Source organism: Conger conger, chromosome 6 (genome assembly GCF_963514075.1).
Source record: "Conger conger chromosome 6, fConCon1.1, whole genome shotgun sequence".
In the NCBI taxonomy this organism is placed as follows: Eukaryota; Metazoa; Chordata; class Actinopteri; order Anguilliformes; family Congridae; genus Conger; species Conger conger.
Window position 1 is genome coordinate 62739126 of NC_083765.1, and position 19552 is coordinate 62758677.

The following is a 19552-nucleotide window of genomic DNA, read 5'->3' on the forward strand; positions in this document are numbered from 1 at the left end:
AACAACAATAATAATAATCATAATAAAAATAAAATAAAATAATATATTAACATTTAACACAAAAAAAAGATTTGAGTTAAGCACATGCAAAATCACAATAAAAACAAGAACTCTCCATTCTCAGACCCCCTTTAAAAAGGTTTTCCAAAAATAAATATGCAAAATATGCAATTAAAAGTGCATAAGAAATCTTTTAGCCAGGCACTGCAGTATATAGCAGAAAACAGAGCTGATTTCATGGTCGCTTGTTAACGCTTTCATAGCTGCTCCCAGTGCAGCAAGCGGAATGGAATGGGTTGGACACTGAGCAGGGAGGGGGTACATTTTGCTCAGAAATTTCTGAAAAATAATATGTCATGCAGCAAAATTATACTATTATTATTGATGGGGATAATTTTGTCAGCTACAAACATTGGGGGGGACAAGTTCCCTCCACCCCATCACGTGGTTGTGGACAGCCACAAATATTCTGAAAAAGCATTACCTTTCCAGAGTTTAAAAGTCACACAAATGAGCACACAAATTCACAGGCCACCTGGAAGTATTTTCATCGCTAGCTGCTATGTAGGCTAAATGTAGGCGGCATCTCTGACTCAAAGCATTCGTCACTGCTGATTGAGTTTCACTGTCATGCTTTGAAATTAACGTGGAGGTGGAAAATTGATTCAGCTCTCCTGCTTTGGATCCCAGGATTGATGTGACAAGCATGTGAAAAATAAAAAGCAAAATGTCGGGATTTTCATCTACCCAAAATTGAAGCAAACAAGGAAACATGCCATTTTGGCTGATATCTACTACCTACTAGGTCTGTTATACATGGAGGTCAGATAAAGTCACTCAATCAAGCAATCAAAAAGCTTGATGTACTGATAAATACAAAAAAAAAAAAGGTTTCTCAATGTTCTCATATCCAAATGGAGGCAGCTACAAGCCAGCCAACGTGTCTCATATAGGACTGGGCCAGTGAGGTTTTTTTTCTTTTTTCTTTTGCATTCATTTCTTTTTTCAGCCTGCGATTTCAATCATTATGGTAACAGCTACTATAGTATTCTATCTGTATAACCTATTTTAACATGCCATAGGCTCCTTATTTTGTTAAGATGTGGGTGGTAAAACAAGTAAGAGGGGGACCGCACCTTCTCTGCATTTTGGAAATCCACATACTATAAGAAATAAGGTAACGTCAGAGTCCTTTTCACGACAAGGGTCCAGCAGATAGATTCTCACTCTAAAAATGAGCTAACCTGGAGAAATGTTGATAGAATGTTCATTGTTTACTTAGAATTTTTCTGGAGGAATTATCATTGTTGTCCGTTTCGCCATTGTATACTTGCACAAAAGTACTTGTACATAGACATGCTATTATCTAAGTTTTGTATAGGCTCTCTCAAACAGGATGAGCCCAAAAACAACCGTCTCTGAACAGTATTTGTAAATTAGTTGCAGAGAAAATGCATTTCCCCCATCTGCATATATGAATTTAGTATAACTTCAGCTCATCAAAGAACGGACTATGGGCATGTTTTTAACTGACGACTGAAAAGCATTTTAGCTAAAGACATTTTCCACAATGTATAATGTGTTAGGCTTGCATAAAACAACACAGCATTTTTTTGCATGTGTAATTAAACTAGCATTTTCAATATGCACGCAGATTCTGTTGCACTTTGGCAAAAACATTTCTTGAGATTCTATGCCAAAAAAGGTTGATGTTTTACAACAAAAAATATTTTGCGATGCCTACGTCTAAATAGAGGACTTCCTTTGGAGGAATTCCAAGGAATCTCTCATCTGAGTGACTATTTTTAAGGAAGATGGTGAAAGCACCATTGACAACCCAAAGAGGGCATTTTCAATGAAGTGACTCCATTTTATATCGGTGAGCATCAGTGTGTGTGTGTGTGTGTGTGTGTGTGCGGGTGTGTGTACATGCACAGGTGAATGACAAAAAATTTTGTATAGGGTAACAAAAATAATTTACCTACTCTTGAAATTTGTTTACTTGAAGACTTTTAGAATGTACCCCTGAAACAGCTTGCCAGTAAAATGATTAGAAATTTGTTTTGAATTCACAGCAAAGTACTGCCAGATAGCTGTAAAGTAATTCTGCATAAAATGCCTTTTGCCCTGCATGTATCATGTAAATTTACCAGGAATATTTAAATGTCAATTTACATCTCATATTGATATGTATAACTTCAATACATTTATTTTAACTAAAATATGAATTCCATTAACTCAGCCATTGATGTGTTTACATTCGTATCTTCCAATGTTTACAGTCAAAATAGATTTGTCCAACATTTGTCAAATTAGCAATATATTTATTTAATGAAACATAAAGGGTGACATTGTTTCTTGAATTATCCCTGTCACCAAAGACAGACACTGACTGAATGTCTAAATATATAATAAACATTCCATTATTCTTTAAAATGATAATCATGATCACATTTATAATCTAAATGAATGGAAAGAATGAGATGTAACGTTACTGTGTGATAGGTGAGCAAACCCTTCAAGCAAATTTTTATCACTGAATACAGAAACAATCTCAAGATATACTTGTCAAATTCAAATTCAAATTCAAATTCAAATTCAAATACTAGCAGAAAAGGCTTCTGCAGCCAAAAAATATATACTTCATCCATTATTGAATTCACTGTTCACACATGATGGGAGAAGGACATTCGGGAGTCGCATTTGAGGGATTGGGGTGATAAAATAATAACCAACAGGCCGAAGCCCAGTGCTCCTGTCTGACCCACAGACGGGCGCTTTGGCCGGGCACACCTGCGAGGCTGGGCCTTTCTGCAGGTGCGGTTCAGTCCTCCCAGAGACCTGCGCCCAACATTCCCCGCACAAAGCTGCAAATCCTATTAAAGCATGCTTCTGTAAATTGAATTTGAGTATTCACACAAACAAGGAGACGTATTAATATAACCTTTGAGCTAGCTTAATGCCCCCTAAACGCACTTCATTAGAATGTGCTTCCTTTAGGTGAGGCTTTATGAAAAACCCATTACCCGCCTCGTCTAGTATACCTGCAGTGTATCCATGTCTGGATTACATTTCATTCCTTTTTTAATTTTTTTATTTCTTTCTTTTCCCCTAAAAAACCGGCACATTCATTCACAGCACGTCTCTCTAGTGTGTTAAGAAAGAAAAGAAGAGTGGTCTGGGGGTGGGTGGGTGGAACTGAAAAGATTTCAGATCAGAACGAATGCTGAATAAATATCAGGAGATTTAGCAGGGGAAGTTCCGTCACGCTTTTTTGCCTCATAAACAATTTCTATTTTTTTCTCCCCTCCGATGTATTCAGCAGGCTAGGCAATACAAAGCTGGCCAGAGTGAGTCAGACCAATTACTATTGATTACCAATATGACGAGGGACACTTATGAGCTCATCACATGAAGAACAAAAACCATGCAAAACAATGAAAACACAAACAAACGAGCTAGAACCCAGAGATGCTGTTTGGTTGAACATTTGGTTTGGTTTTTATAAGGCAGCCTTGTAAAGCAAGGGATGCACTCTACTTGTTGTATGCCTGCTAAGTCCAACTAAACAACTGCTTCAAGATGTGCTACGACCATACACAAAGTAGGCCTATATTTAAACTGGGAATAGAGTCAAATTGGTAAAATCTCTGTGGGAAGACAAAGACAAAATACAAAGAGGCTATGGTACCTTTGTGTATGAGCAAAAAGGATTAAATCACGTCTGATGTTTCTTTAAATACAGATCGATGGTTCTTCTGTCGCCTATTCAAGCAATACTTTGCCTGTCTCAGTCCTTTGGAGATTGTTTTCATTAAAGAAGGACCAACTTTAATATTATTAATATTAGCATTAATATTATTTCACATATATTTAATATTTATTTTACACAAAACATAAGACACAGTTATTTAATCTGGTATCCCTACACTGGAATCATCAGTACCAATTTATATAAGGTACATTCATTGTAAATATTTTAAAACATTTCATAAGTAGCCACCCTAGTTTTTCAGAATTGAAGGAAATGTGTAACTTGTATCAGATGAATTTAAATTCAGAAAATTAGGGTATGACTGCAATTTAGGTGCAAGGTAGCAAAATTTTTTAAGTCTCCTCAAAAATTCAACTATGCACTTATTACATATAATGCAAACCACCTTCAATAAACAAGATGAAAGCATAGTCTAAAGTGAAAACAGCATTTACAAACCAGGAAAATCCCTCAGACTGTGTTCTGTACATATATTTATAAGTCTGATTGATTTCTCATTCAACGCAGGGGACTTAACAGTTCAAATATATTTCATTCTCCCAAAATACAGTGTCTTTTAAATTGTGACTTCAGAAACTGTTATCTCTCTCAAAAGATTTTTAGTGCATACTCATAATCAGAATAAAAAAGCAGTTTCAATAAAATTCCTACATGTCCTATACTGTAGTAAGTCCATTTAACAGAAGCTGGTTTGGTTTAATAAGAACAAATAAAAAAAGACATAAACAAAGCAGCAAGCAGTTTCACCAAAGGTGAGAGCATATTAATTGTATTGGTTAAAACCCAAAACGAAAATGTACACAAGCTTGGAAAAGAGAGATGTCCATAGGTAGCCTTTCCAAATAAAGAAATGTGTAGGGGAGATAAGGACAAGAGTGGGAATGAAAAGTCATGGGAAACCAATGATATTTCAGAAAAGTACATGGGAATATTTGGAAAGGTAGTATCTACTTTCTGACTAGTAAACAACCATTTAAAAGCACTAAGGGCTAAGCAACAATAAACGAAGAAGGAATCGCATGCTCCAAACGTTTTAAGTCAGATCCCTTCATTATAAAATACCAAAGTGCAATGCAAAATACGCATTAAATATAAATAAGTAAATACCTGAATACATCAGTGAGCCACATGCTCTGTGATATTATCCCTAATTAATTCTGTGCCCGACTCCTGCGGCGTGAAGCCTGAATCAGAACGCTGTGAATTATCGCGCGCACCTTCCTGCTGTTCAGAGACTGCATCTCTGCATTTAATTCACCTTAATCCTGGATAAAGAGACAGGCGTTAATACAGTAAACACGGCTTCGGCGAGTTTTAAATTAAGGTTGCAAATGAAATGTCGCACGGCGGAGACTTTCGTCGCGGTGGAAACTTGTAAACCGAAACGAACTGATTCTGGCAGGGAGGCTGGGAGGGGGACACAAAGACATTTACGTGGTGACAAAAAAACGATGGACCTTTACGGATCGAACATGTCGCCAAGGTACACCTCCACACACGAGCTGCGCGGCGGTCCCCGCGGGGGAGACTCAATGACCCGCAGCGAGGGCCGTGTCACAGCACACCCCCGACGAGGGTCCCGCTGGACACAGTGAGCATAATGCTCCACACCAGCCAATCACAGAGGAGCCTCCCTGCTGGACACAGTGCGCATAACGTTCCACACCAGCCAATCAGAGAGGAGCTTCCCCGCTGGACACAGTGCGCATCACGTTCCACACCAGCCAATCAGAGAGGAGCTTCCCCGCTGGACACAGTGAGCATAACGTTCCACACTAGCCAATCAGAGAGGAGCCTCCCCGCTGGACACAGTGAGCATAACGTTCCACACTAGCCAATCAGAGAGGAGCCTCCCCGCTGGACACAGTGAGCATAACGTTCCACACCAGCCAATCAGAGAGGAGCTTCCCCGCTGGACAGAGTGCGCATAACGCTCCACACCAGCCAATCAGAGAGGAGCTTCCCCGCTGGACACAGTGAGCATAACGTTCCACACCAGGCCGAACGCTGAAACCCGCCTCAAAGGAGACGGTGCCGTGGAAACCCATATTACAGCCAATCAGAGAGGAGCTTCCCCGCTGGACATGGAGTCAAGCCTGTGAGTCATACTCCTCATGCTGTGCTCTCAGACACTGGCGGCAGCGCACAGGACTATGGGACTCAGAAGGACACCTCTGGGAGTGCAAGCCTCGCTGCATATTTTCATAAAATATGTGCATTGTAAAAGCGTTTGTGGCAGGCACGTGACCGCTATCCAGAAGTGGTGGTTAAATCTGACGAATTTGGCCATGCCGTTTTAAACAAACAGCGCTGAAATCCTCTTGTCCCTCTCTCTCCATCTCTCTCTCTCCACACCCCCCCCCCCTCCCTCATTTGCCAAAACCAGCAAAAGTTGTTTTGACATCACACGTTCCATTTAACAGTCAGTTCAAAAGGGCAGGCAGTGAGGAACTCTCAGTTTTTCCGTATGCAAAGAAGACCCCAATTATAGTGAACTTTGTTTTGTCAAAGAGTCCCAGCGGGGGCTGTGTGTCGTGGAGAGATTACTGACAGTGACACACCCCCTGCCCTCTGTCCCCATACCAGTTCCCCAAATCACTTCTGTAGACAGGTTTTTATCTTTCAGGGGCAAGAGGACTACACTATTGCTTTATTCACTGCCTCAAAAAGAAACCAATAATTTAGCTTGGTCAAAGCTTCAACAGTGGTTTAACACTGCCTTCTGAAAAAAACATTCCAGAAAACCTACTCTTCAAAGGGTTAATCAGGAGCGGGTTGTGGTAAATGTCACTCAGTGGGTCTCAGGCTAGTGATGTCTGGGAGCTGCTGTCCTGCTGTAACCCCTGAACCCGAGTGGCAGACGGTCAGGGGTGGCACAGGAGCACGCCATTAGCCAGGAGGTACAGCAAGCTCATTGTTGAGGCCTGGCTTTCCTCAGAAACCCTCCTCACATCTAGGGGAGAGTGCCCAGGTAACACCAGCTCATAAATCACGAATGGGCGGTACTGGTACAGGCTCCTTTTGGTGCCACATCTGAGTACAGAGAATGAATAAGGGAATGTTTTGCAGTTTTACCTCACACACGCAATATAGCGTTCAGTGTCAAATCAACTCTGACAGAGTTTATACAAGTCGACTATAGCCAGAGAGCTCTTTTTGGTCTGATCTTGTTCCCCCCTCACTTGAATAACAGCCACCATTTTGTTTAAACCGACCAATGAGAACAGAGCAAAGCAGTGAAAGTGAACTGACAATGTGGGCCTGGTTTCATGACAACATGAAGGCAGTGTTGTATCACGAAACCGGTGTTCATATTTGACTAATATTTCTATAGTAAAATGATTAAAGTAAAAAGGGGGATTTTCTTTGTGTGTGTGTGGTATTTAAATATGGCAAAATAACATGGAAAATGTGTGTGGCTGATACGCCAGATTAGCAGCTGTCAGGCAGAACCAGATGCTGTGCTTTTCATGCTTTCCGGAAAAAAATAAACTATTTTCAGAAAGGACAAATATTTATAGGTGTGTAGATAAGATATACAAATTAAAAACCTTTAAATAATGGTAGAGAAAGGCATCCCACAAAAGAGGGGATTTTCACTCTGACATCAGAGTAAAAGCCAGAGAGGTTTTGCATCTTCTTCAAATAAATAATTTTTGATGTGAAGGGTGAATGTCACAACATTAAATTGACGCAAAATGTTAAATTAAAAAAAGTGTATTCACATCATACTGCCCATCAACGCAGGCCGAGACACGGATATATTTAACATGAAATTTCGAAGCTGTATTTTTTTTTGCAAATAAGACATGAAAATAGCTGCCACCCCTGGGCTCTACACAAACATTGTGTAGAACATGTGTTCCAAAGTTGAAAAATGAAGGAGAAAATCAATACATCCCAATAAGTGCATGCGCTGCTAAATTCCAGTTAGCACACATAAATTTCAGGAGCAAATGCTCATACAATGGGAGCAATATGGAGCCCGGCACCTGCAGACAGACAGATGGCAGTGACCTGGAGCTGCGATGTCATTTTTTAGTAGGACAGAACAGAATGAAACACGCTCCACATACAGCGACGCATGGAAAGAGTGAGAACAACACGTAGCAAACACTCTACAAACAGCCGGTATCGAGTCGGAAACACATCGTCTTCCCTTAAAATCGTAAGGGAGGAAGGGAGAAAAGGGCAGAAAAAGGAAAAATCTGAGAGATAAAAGACAGTCCAGCGCACAGACGATGCGTGTGTGTGCGGCGTGGCGTTTCTGGAGGCTGATCAAACACGCGGCGTGGGGAACCGGTGTGACGTTCCACACGGAGTGGCACTGGGCAGGCCTGATAAGAGCCCATCGTTGTGCCTCACCCCCCACCCAACCAGCACCCCCCACCCAACCAGCACCCCCCACCCAACCAGCACACCCCACCCAACCCGCACACCCCACCCCAGGCGTTTACATACACCCGGGAGCGTCCTGTGAGATTCCTCATCCCCCAGCACAACAAACTGGAAACATGACACAAACATATTAACAGCAAATATAATAGTCACCATAACTTTATTTATTAATATTCCTCTTATAATTATTATTATTATTACTTGTTCGTAATTTGTTTTTGTTTGTTTGTTTTCTTGTGTGTTGTTATCATTATTCAAAAAGCCAGTATGTATATGTTAGAGGTAGAGATAATTCATTCTGAGATTCTCTGCATACAGGGAACCACTTAATGACGCCCTGACTGTATCAGAGCAATAATATCCACCCAAATACACACATTCACCAAACCCACACCCACCCCGAAGATCAAACACATCTGCATACATATGCATGTCTGCGCACACACGTGCACACACACGCTCGCAGTGTGAATAAAACATGGCGCGTCCAATGCGGCACGATGGCAGAGCACAGAATCGATACACATCAATCGCTCCCTAACCAGCCGTAGTTTTCCAGCCCATCTCGGAGGACGCATTTACAATGTAAATCCTGCCCCTTTGTTTTATGTAACCGCTCTCCACCAGGCTCTCCAGGAGGGTCCACTGGCTCTCAGGCCCAAGGGTGGAGAAGGGAAGAGAGCAGCCACACAAGCCTCCAAGCACAAACGCACCAACCTGCAAACTCAGAGCTCCAATGAACCTGGATGAAAGGAGCAGATCTTCTCAGAAACAAACCAGCACTGACAGTAACAAACAACTGACACCCAATTAATGCAAAGAGTTTTATTCTTAATATGTGACTGAGTGTAGGCACACATAACAAAGCACAGAGCATCACTGCACGTGGAAAGGCCAGACTTCTAAAATCAACTGCTAAAACTGCGATGAGCTATAAACCCGTATTAAAAACCAAAATATTGTTTCTCATACTCATCGCAAAAGGAGAGACAGAGGGTTGGAGTGCAGGTCAAAGAGACAGAAAAACACAGTCACAGAGGAAGAGAAAATGAGAGGAGCAAAAGTAGGATTAGAGAGATAGTAGAGGGGAAAAGACGGAGAACAGGACAGTGGTAACAGAGAGACAGGGGGAGGAGAGATCTCACATCGGATCCTTGCCAAAACTATAGCACCTCCTTTCTGGGGCTCTACTGCATGCCCCCAGCAGGGCCTATATCACAGGTCTGAAATTAAGCAAAAAAACACCCACACCTCTGCCCGCATGGAGCTCTGCTGACACCTTAGAGTGATCATACACACGGCATGCACACACGCACAACACAGACGCACGCACACAGGCATGCACACACACACAGGCGTGTACACACACATACACAGGCACACCCATGCAGAATGCACACTCACACACAAACCCAGACCAACTTGCACACACAAACACACACTAACGTGCACACACAAACACACACTAACTTACACGCACGCACACGCACACGCACACGCACACGCACACGCACACGCACACGCACACACACACACACACACACACACACACACACAGCCTGTGGATTGCCCGGAGAGGCTCTGAGGCCACACTGTGAATCAGTATGAAAAACAGGACATGGAGGGGAAAAGAAATTCTGAAATTCTAAATCAGAGCAAATCTCCCACCATTTCTCCCTAAAACAAACCCCAACCAAGGAAAGGAAAATAACAGAGCAACATGGCCCACACTGCCTGGGAAAAGCCTCCATCCCCCCACCATCCCCACTCAGGTTCCATCTGACTGGAGACCAGAGAACGGGTAAGAACCCCCCTGCTCTTTCCCCCACCCCAGGACCATAACCCGCCACCCAGGACCCCACCAGCCCCTCTGCCCTGGGGGGTCCCACTGAAGTGTGGGATAAACAGGACGTGCAGGAAGGATTTATCGCCTACCCCCCACCTCTCAGTCGGCTGGATTTACAGACGGGAGACCGGCTGATTGTTTCCAGCCTGTTACATATTCCCCCACCCCTGACTCTTTTACCTTTTTACACACTGTGCAATAAAACTCAACCAGCACTACTCCATACATATTCCCACTCCAAACCAAACCTACAGCACTACTCCATACATATTCCCACTCTAAACCAAACCTCCATCACTACTCCATACATATTCCCACTCCAAACCAAACCTCCATCACTACTCCATACATATTCCCACTCCAAACCAAACCTACAGCACTACTCCATACATATTCCCACTCCAAACCAAACCTACAGCACTACTCCATACATATTCCCACTCCAAACCAAACCTCATCCTTTCCCACACCACAAAATAAAACACTGACAGAGCCAGCTCACAGTCATGCTAAGGACATATGGTTCAATTATTAATTTGATACTGGAATATTCTAGTGCAGCCAAGATGGAATATTTGAACCATCTCTAGTAGTAACCGCGATGGGATCCAGGTCTCACCCTGTCAGAACACCCCCAACCCAATCTCCAAAACCCCCCCCATCTCACCCCCATGCCCCCGATACCCTGACCCATTTACCTCTAGCACACCTGCTTTCCTGTCCTGCCCCACTGAGTTAAACGGTCTCTTTTGCGCCCAGTTAAACTGCCCCTCCTCCCCTGGCTCTGGCCTGGTGAACTCCATGGGTGGGGCAGGGTGAGGACAGGCTCCAGAGATCACAGGGAGCCTCTGTGTCTAACAAAGGCACACTGGAGGAAATCCCAAACTGAGCCGGACCGCATGTCCCAGCATGCACCACTGCGCAAGCATGGCCACTCGTGCAGAAAGCACGGCTCGCACCCAAAGCCCAGTAAAATTTTAATCAGGAAGAGGAGCAGACAGAGAGAGGAGAGAGAGGGAGAGAATGCACAAAAGACAGAAGGATTGTTTTCTTTTTTTAAACATCAGTGGACAGAGGAAAATACCAAGAAATAAAGAGATACAGAATGGTTTGCTGAGCCTGCAGGTTAAACTTATGTATAGACCTTTGGAGATTTGCTAAATATATTTTGTATTCATTTCATATGACTCAATAGCTTCTCGCAGCCTAATTAGTTTTCTCTTGAACTTTTCAGCAGAAATGAGAGCAGATTACCTGCTTCTTTCTCCACATTTGCATGCAGATCAACCCCCATGCCACAGCACAGGTCTGCAGATGGCCGAGGCACAGAGTACACTCCTGGCACTTTCGCTGCTTTAACTTAGCTGCGTTAGCTGACATTTCAACACTGAAAAGACTTCGGGGTGGGTTAATGAGCTAGTAGCTCAGGATTTAGTTATCATTCCAAGCTATAAAAGAAGCTCAGTTTCCTTTTTAGCCGCTAACGTATAAAAAGGCAGCAAGAGCAATAATAGGGTCTAGCTGGTTGTTTCTTTTCTTTTTAATTCACTTTCCATTTTTTGGTTCAGGTCTGTTTTTTCCTCAATATTCCCATTTCACTCATTTCTTTGTGACACTGACTGTAAAAATCGCTACATAAATAAAATAGAAATACACTTAAGTTAGCAATCTTAAAAACTGAACAAGTAAATATGGGATCTTTTGCCTGTGACTGCGTATCCAAGACAACCAAACACACTATACAGACTGTAAATGTCTGCTGTACCACCTCAGACATTTTACCACTTTCTCTATGCCCATACAAAAAACATCCACTGTTTCTGTCAGTCAGGCAATGCTGCTCAGCATGTTATTCAGTATGTGACATTTCAGACAAAGGTATGTGTACATGTTGATGTACATGTTGGCCAGCATGTCAGTCAGTTAGTGTGTCAGTCTATGTTTCAGTCAATGGAATGGATGCCTGGTTTGAATGTAAGTGTCAGTTAACATAGATTGGCTATCACCGTACCCAAACCATTTTAAAGAGGTCTGCAATGGCCTAATTTTGTCGCAACTTATGTCAGAGCCTATGTGTTAATTGTGTTGTGGATGAGCATGCTCTAGTTAAGAGACTCAGGGTAAAAAATAGAAGCAATCTTTGGTTTTCGAGTGCTTTATCCACTGAACTACGCGTCAGGGGTGAAGCATGGGTGAAAGCAATCTGACTGGGAGGTTTTTCAAAAACAAAGAAATAATTGCTGTTCATTGATAAAAAAGGCAAAATCCTAATATTTCATCTTGTCATTGGCGAAGAGTCAGGGCAATACTGCAAAATTTGGGAAAATTGTCAAGTGCCTGAATTCCAGTCCTTCGTCATCAATACCCCTCTATCCACACTGAATCCGGACCTATTACTGATAGACACAATATCTGTTTTTTTTTAACCAACATTTTATAGCAGCTGGAAATCTTTTTGAAAATGTGAAAAATCAGTCCTCTACAGGAGACACGTCTGACCTCAGCTCTAGGTGTTTCACAAATTCTTCAAGTATTGTTTACATTTAAGGAATTTACAGTGAAAGAGGTCCTATTAGAATTAAAACGCATAGATATGAATAAATCTGCTGGAAAGGATCATTTAGTCCCGAATCTTTTGCAGCCCCACTGACTGCAGTACTACTCCATACATATTCCCACTCCAAACCAGTAACTAATATTTTTTATTTGTCATTATCGACCGGGACTATTCCCAGTGTATGTAAAGCTGCTCATGTTCTTCCATTATTCAAGGGTGGTGATGCCAGTTCAGTAAACGGCCATCAGCCCATCTCAAAATTGTCTTTCCAAGATCTTGGAATCACTTGTTAAGCAACAACTAAGTAGCTTTTTAACTACTACCAACAATATTATAAATCCACAGCAATCTGGCTTCAGGCCGGGTCATAGCACCATTACAGCAGCTTCATTGGTTATAAATGATATAATAACAGCGTTGGATAATAAACAAACATGTCCAGCCCTTTTTATCGATCTAGCAAAAGCTTTTGACACAGTAGACCATACAATCTCAATACAAAAGTTGTCCTCCATTGGACTTGATAGCTTAGCCTGTTCATGGTTCCAGGATTACCTTTCAAATAGAACTCAAGCTATTATGGTTGAAAAATTGTAAAAAATTGTAAGTAAAGAAAGGAGTACCCCAAGGATCCATACATGGACCAATTTTGTTTACATATATTCTATATAAATGATATAGCTAGCAAATTGTAAGGCTCATTTTTATGCATTTTTATGCTGATGACACAGTGTTTTACCAACGGGCACCCAGGCACTTACTTATTTACAATCAGCTTTTATACAGCATGCTCTAGCTGGTCTTAAACTTGTTTTGAATACTGAAAAAACTAAGGACAAGATCTTTTCTACACAAAAGACAACTAAGCCAAATACTGATTGACTGATGTACAAATTGAGCAAGTTCAGTACTACAAGTATTTAGGTATCTGGCTGGATCATGATTTCACTTAAAACTCATGTGGCCAACTTGTCCAAAATAATTAAGTCTAAAATCGGGGTTTCTTTACAGAAATGGATCCTGTTTTTCACTGGACAACAGGAAGAGGATTGTGCAGGTGACAATCTTACCCATATTTGACTACGGAGATGTCCTGCACAGGCATGCCTCTAGCAGTACTTTAAGGCCCTGGGACGCAATTTACCATAGCGCATTGCGCTTCATTACAGGAGATGGTTTCCAAACACATCACTGTGCTTTATACAGTTCAGTAGGATGGTATTTTCTTCATTATAGAAGGAAGTAAAATAGCATTCCTTGTATTTATAAAGCCTTGCTAGGAAAAATTCCGGTCTACTTGACCAGGCTGCTGTCCATCCAAACCGTAAGTCATCGTAGCAGATCTCAAGATTGGATTACGCACCCAGAACTAGAACAATTCTTGGCAATACCGCTGTTGGTGCATTTTCACCTTATATGTGGAATAAATGACAGGATATACAGAAGTTAGATAGCCTTAACCCGATCAAGTCCTTCAAGAAATTAGGTTAATGATACTAAGAGAGGCCGAATGTACCTGCCTTTAGTGATAAATTAGGACAATCAGATCACTATTCCGTCTTATGTCCTTTTTATGTTTTTATTTATTTATTCTATTATTTTATCCCTATATTTCACGTGCTGTACGTGAATTCCTGGGATCCAAACTGTACATTTTGTTTTGTCACTGTAAATATTATATTATAATCAGGGCTCCCCTATAAAAGAGACCTTGGTCTCAGTGGGACTTCCCTGCAATAAAGGTTTCTATCGATCTATCTTAATGTGCCAGTCTATATGAGTCAGTCAATGGGCAGGATGCCAGCTTCCAGTGTGAGTGGCAGTCTGTTATTGTGTCAGTTTATGCGAGTCAGTCAGTGGGCAGAATGCCTGATTCCAGAGTGAGTGGCAGTCTGTTATTGTGTCAGTCTATGTGAGTCAGTCAGTGGGCAGAATGCCAGGTTCCAGTGTGAGTGGCAGTCTGTTATTGTGTCAGTCTATGCAAGTCAGTCAGTGGGCAGAATGCCTGATTCCAGAGTGAGTGGCAGTCTGTTATTGTGTCAGTCTATGCGAGTCAGTCAGTGGGCAGAATGCCTGATTCCAGTGTGAGTGGCAGTGTTCTTACCTGCAGAGCTGACGATTGCCCCACCCTCCAAGTTGAGCTGGATGGTCTTGTCAGAGTCATGCTTCCCCTGCCCGAGTACCATCCAGGACTCCAGCCCATCTGAGTCAGAATTTGAGTCAGAGTCCGCCGAGAAGTCGTTCAGCACTGCTGGCGGAGAGGAGGTGTGCACGTGAGGCCGCCCCCTGCTGGTGCGAGGGAGGCGCTGCAGCGTACTGCCCTTGGAGACACAGATCCCCTCCTCGTCTTCCGTATTGTCTGACACGGTGATGATCTCAGGGTCCGAGTTGATAACGATGACCCCCTCCAGCGGCTGTGCCCTCACCTCCAGCCAAGGCTGGCCTTCATCCTGCTCCTCATTCTCCACCTCCTCCTCTACCTCGATGTTGTCATGGCAGGAGGCATAATGCAGCTGGCTGTAGAGCTTGAACTCCAGCTCACTATCCACCTCTGAGGCACTGGAGTCCTCCCTGTCCTGGTACAGTTCATCCTCGTAGTCCTCCCTTGCCTCGTACCCCCCAAACATGCTGAAGGGTCCCCGGGCTACCTGAGAAGACATTCATCATCATCTTCATCATCAGAAGCCAGCAGCCCATTGCCATTTTAAATATCACAGCAGACATACAAGTCTAGAACTTACAGTCCCCTCTTGTGGCTATACCACAAGATGCAAACCACTCAGTAGTAAGAATCGGAAGGAGAGATTACAATTTGCAAAGAAGTACAGAGATGAGCCACAAAAGTTCTGAAACATTTTACGTACTGATGAGACCAAGATTAACCAAGAAATCTCCACACAAGGAAGAATGCAACAGTTTGGTGATGTCAATGGGTTGCAGGCTTGATGCAGCTATTGCAAGCAAGGGATATGTTACCAAATATGAGTGTTATTCACTTTAATTTATTAAATACTCTCTGTGTAAGTAGTTTAGTAAGTAGTTTATGTCCAAGTAGTTTATGACATCTAGATGTAAATACTAGGAAATAAAATCTGAAATTCTGAACTCTTGTCTTGTTCATTTATTTATCTCAACCCCAAATGTATTGTAAAAACAAAGGACAATATTGGCCTTGCTGTTCCAATACTTTTAAACAATTAAACAGTCCCTATACAAGGATAAAATGTGGTTTGTCCCATTTTAGGGATGGTATAGAACATGGTTATATTACATTGTGTGTGTTTATTCAGGTCTTTTGTTTCCCACACTCTCATCCTCCCACCCCATAATCCAGGGCAGCCCAGCCGGTCTCCTATTCCTGGAGACATACAGTCTAGCAGATGCTTTCAATGCTAATATGGCACACCTGATTCACACACCTGAGTTAGCAGCACAGTGAGCTCTCTAGCTGTGAAAACCTACAGGATGGTATACCTCCAGGAACAGGGTTGGGTAGCCCTGCTGTAAACCATGTTCCCTTCTGCTTGGTCACAAAACTGGGAGGCATTTCAGTAGTTTTGTTTGGTGATTCCTGGGTGTGCGCTATGATCCAAGCATAGAAGCACCATGTGACAAAAATGAATATCCCAAATAAACAGTTGCAAGTGAACTTTGCTTGGGTAGCATCTAAAATCGGCAAACTCATTGTCATGACACCGCACATGAAAGAACAGTGATGGATGTAGTATGTAGTATGAAAGTATGAACAGGGTCCATTTCTGTATAATGTGCACATGACCGTAGAATAAGCCCTAGTTTCACTCCATTTCATGAGTGTTCCCAAAGAATCTGCTACAACAGAACCTTATGAAATAGTGCTTCAAAAATTGATTGCACACAGTTGCATAAGATTGGGATAGTGAGCCTCTCATTGCTGCAATAATTTAAATTTATACCAGGGTTTGGTCATACAGGTACAGTTATAAAATTCCAGAAAACAAAAGCCAATCCAAAAAACTGAAGCCAGCCATTTCACAAATAGTATCTACTGTCAAAATGAGGTCATAGAAAAAACACCTGTGGACCCAATGAGAGGAGGGCACTTAATATTAGACTTGGAGAGAGCTCTCTGTATAGGCCCACTGATCTGTTCAGTGGAGCATCTCTGTAATGATAGCAGGTGATGAACAACTCGATGGCTCTCTCTATAAGGGACACAAATCGGTCACAAGTCAGCAACCGGGGGAACAGGACAAAGGGGGAAAGGAATAAGGAAGGAAAGACTAAACAGTCCAACTGAGATCCAAAATGTAGACCGTTTATTCATGATTCATTTCCCTGCAACGCTGTTGGGGGTTTGAAAAGGTACAAGCAGCTCTCTCCTGGTTTGAGACATTACATTGCGCATCGACCTGAACATTGCCACTTTGACTGCACTTCACAGGCAAGGAAAGAACAAAAATACTGTATGTGGGTCAGGAGTCCGATTCGAGAGAATTGTATAACTCCGTATCCTCAGCCTATAAGCACATCTTTGCTGATGCAATATGAGCTAATTCGTTGTGTTGTAATGCAGTGTTTTATAAGGACTGTATAAGGGTATGTGCAGCCATCTGATCTTTGAAAATGCTTATGCTGTACATACACACAGAAGCTTCATTAGATTGAAACCTACACAAAGTAGAACAAAATACTGAATGCTGGCTAATTTGCATTGATATTATAGCTAACGAATATAAACGGTCAAAGTATGTCATATCTTCGTGCAAAGTAAAATAAGGGATGTTAAATTGTTGTCTCATCAATAAGGGCCAGAACATTCTGTTGTAGTCAACCAGACCGTGATCACAGTCTTGGCACATAAAAAACAATAGAACTTCTTAGCTCACGCCAGCATTTCCATTCCAGGTTTAAACCAAGAACGCCACTCAACCTTAGACAATACTGGTTAAAAACAGGACAGTAATATATTGAGTTACCTGGCGTGCCAGCAGGTTATAGCTGTCCAGCAGCAATATGTAGCCAAAGCTAGCAAGGATGCGGAATTCATAAGCAAGTCGCACTTCTACAAAACGTCACTTCAGCACGCAAGAATATCATTAGCTAGCAACAGGCAGCTAGCAGGCTAGCTATGCAAGGCAAGCTATACAAAATTAGCCTTTCAAGAAAAGGCGATTTATTTGTCAGCGGTCAAACATTTAGAGTTTCAACTTTCTTGACATGAACGTGCATGTACTGTAACATGTTACATCATGAACAATGATATAATTAACGTGAATTAGCAAGCTAGCTAGTGAATAGCATGCTGCTTTCAAACTAGTAGGTTAACTCGTTTGTTTCGACCATCCATCGAAACAACACATTTGTACGCAATATAGCTGCACAGTTATTCTGAACTTCACTGTGAGTTTTTCAATGTGTTCCGCTTGTGTCAAACTTAGAAAATGTAGCTCCGACATTGTATTATAGCTCCTGTTGTTAGCTGCCTAGCTATATCCTGAATACCCACGTGTTTACGCAAGCTAGTCATACACAATTCGCTGCCAGATGTAAACCAATTTGTGCAGGCCATACAATGGTCATTGTGAACGTTACATTATCATTCACTTACAGTGCCATACAGTAGTACCATTTGCACTGCAATCGAACAAAAAACTCACCTCTATTTACCAATTTGCCAACAACTTTCCTAGCAATACTTCCAAAACCAGCCGCAGATCAAATTTGACCGATCAAAGTGTTTCCCGGGGTTTCAGAAACTGTTGTCGTAGCAGTATTTTGTTGTCCAACCATAGCACCAGTGTCTGTCTCTTTCCAGGAGTTGTGAGTGTGTGAATCGCGTTCAAGCAAGATCAAATTATTAGACTAAACCAAATATTAGACTTCTACAAATAATTGTTGTAAAATAATAATAACAATATTAATTACAACGTAACGTATCAGGCGGTGTGGTAAGAACGAATTGATGAATTGGAAGTCCCCGACTACTGCAGGCGTGCAAGTGGGAGCCTACTGCATAATGTGTAGGCTAGCAATTCCGTTTACGTGTCTGTATGTGTAGCTTGCTTTTTTGTTCTTTCGGGTGTGCTCTAGTCTATATTTACGTTAGAATGTTCTGAGCTGCTAGGGGGGGGTTCTGTTCTGAATGTCATCCGATTGTTGCGATGTTACCATGCGTGTCCTGGGCAGGAAAGCCCATCACTGGAGTAAATTGTTTTATTCCAAAGGACACATTCCCACCAATGGACTTAAGCTCGATACCGGGCCTTGCTTTACCAGGGGTTCGGTATCGGAATTAGATTTAGATGGTAATGCGTCACTGCTCCCTGGAAATAGAGATTTAGGGTTGATTTATTTTCTATTTATTTATCATTACTACAAAAATGAGCATTCCGCCTCTATTGACTGCTATATAAATTCAACCATTCGTGTGTTTAAGGTGGTGTTAAGACTGATGCTCTGTTGTGGATTGCACGCAGACATAAACCTGAGTTATGCATGACAACTGGATGAAGAACTGTTAATGATGTTAGACAATTTGATGTAGTGTAGGCCTATATGAAAGGATTATTCATTTTATAAAGGGAACATACCTGAAGGATTGCTTGATGGTTGTGCAAGTGAAGCTGTATAGGAGAATAATAGTTTACATTGTACAGGCAGCATTTCTTTTTCAGACAGCTTTATGGTACAGTAATACATGCACAATAACCTCTATGTTGCACCTGTTGTATTTCAGAACAGTATAGCCTATACAGATGTATTTGGGAAATCTTTGATTGACTAAATAACTGTCTCACCCAAGAATCTAATGGCAAAAAACTTTGTTCTTAAATTGTACCTCTAACTATTTGACAAATCCTCTTACACAGCCTAGAAGCCATCAACCTGCCATTATGGTTGTCACTCATTCTTCAAAAGAGTTATCGGTTATACAAATGACGCAAATTACATGAAATAACATGTTTGACTAAATTATAGATAATACTCTGCCTTT

The 19552-nt window shown here is 41.9% G+C and overlaps 1 protein-coding gene across 4 annotated transcripts in view; it reads right to left on the reverse strand.

Moving 5' to 3' along the window:
* zcchc7 (zinc finger, CCHC domain containing 7) overlaps nt 1-18428 on the reverse strand; it is a 44169-nt gene extending 25741 nt beyond the window's left edge. The window contains exons 1-2 of one of the 4 annotated variants that reach the window (XM_061245616.1): nt 18216-18428; nt 14681-15224 (exon numbers count right to left, since the gene is read on the reverse strand). In XM_061245616.1, the coding sequence (XP_061101600.1) occupies nt 14681-15203 (523 nt within the window). In that variant the 5' untranslated portion in view covers nt 15204-15224; nt 18216-18428. Of the gene's footprint in view, nt 1-14680; nt 15225-17534; nt 17665-18215 lie in introns of those variants that run through there. The other 3 variants (XM_061245614.1, XM_061245612.1, XM_061245613.1) reach the window with 3 other exon arrangements.
* Nucleotides 18429-19552: the final 1124 nt, after the last annotated feature.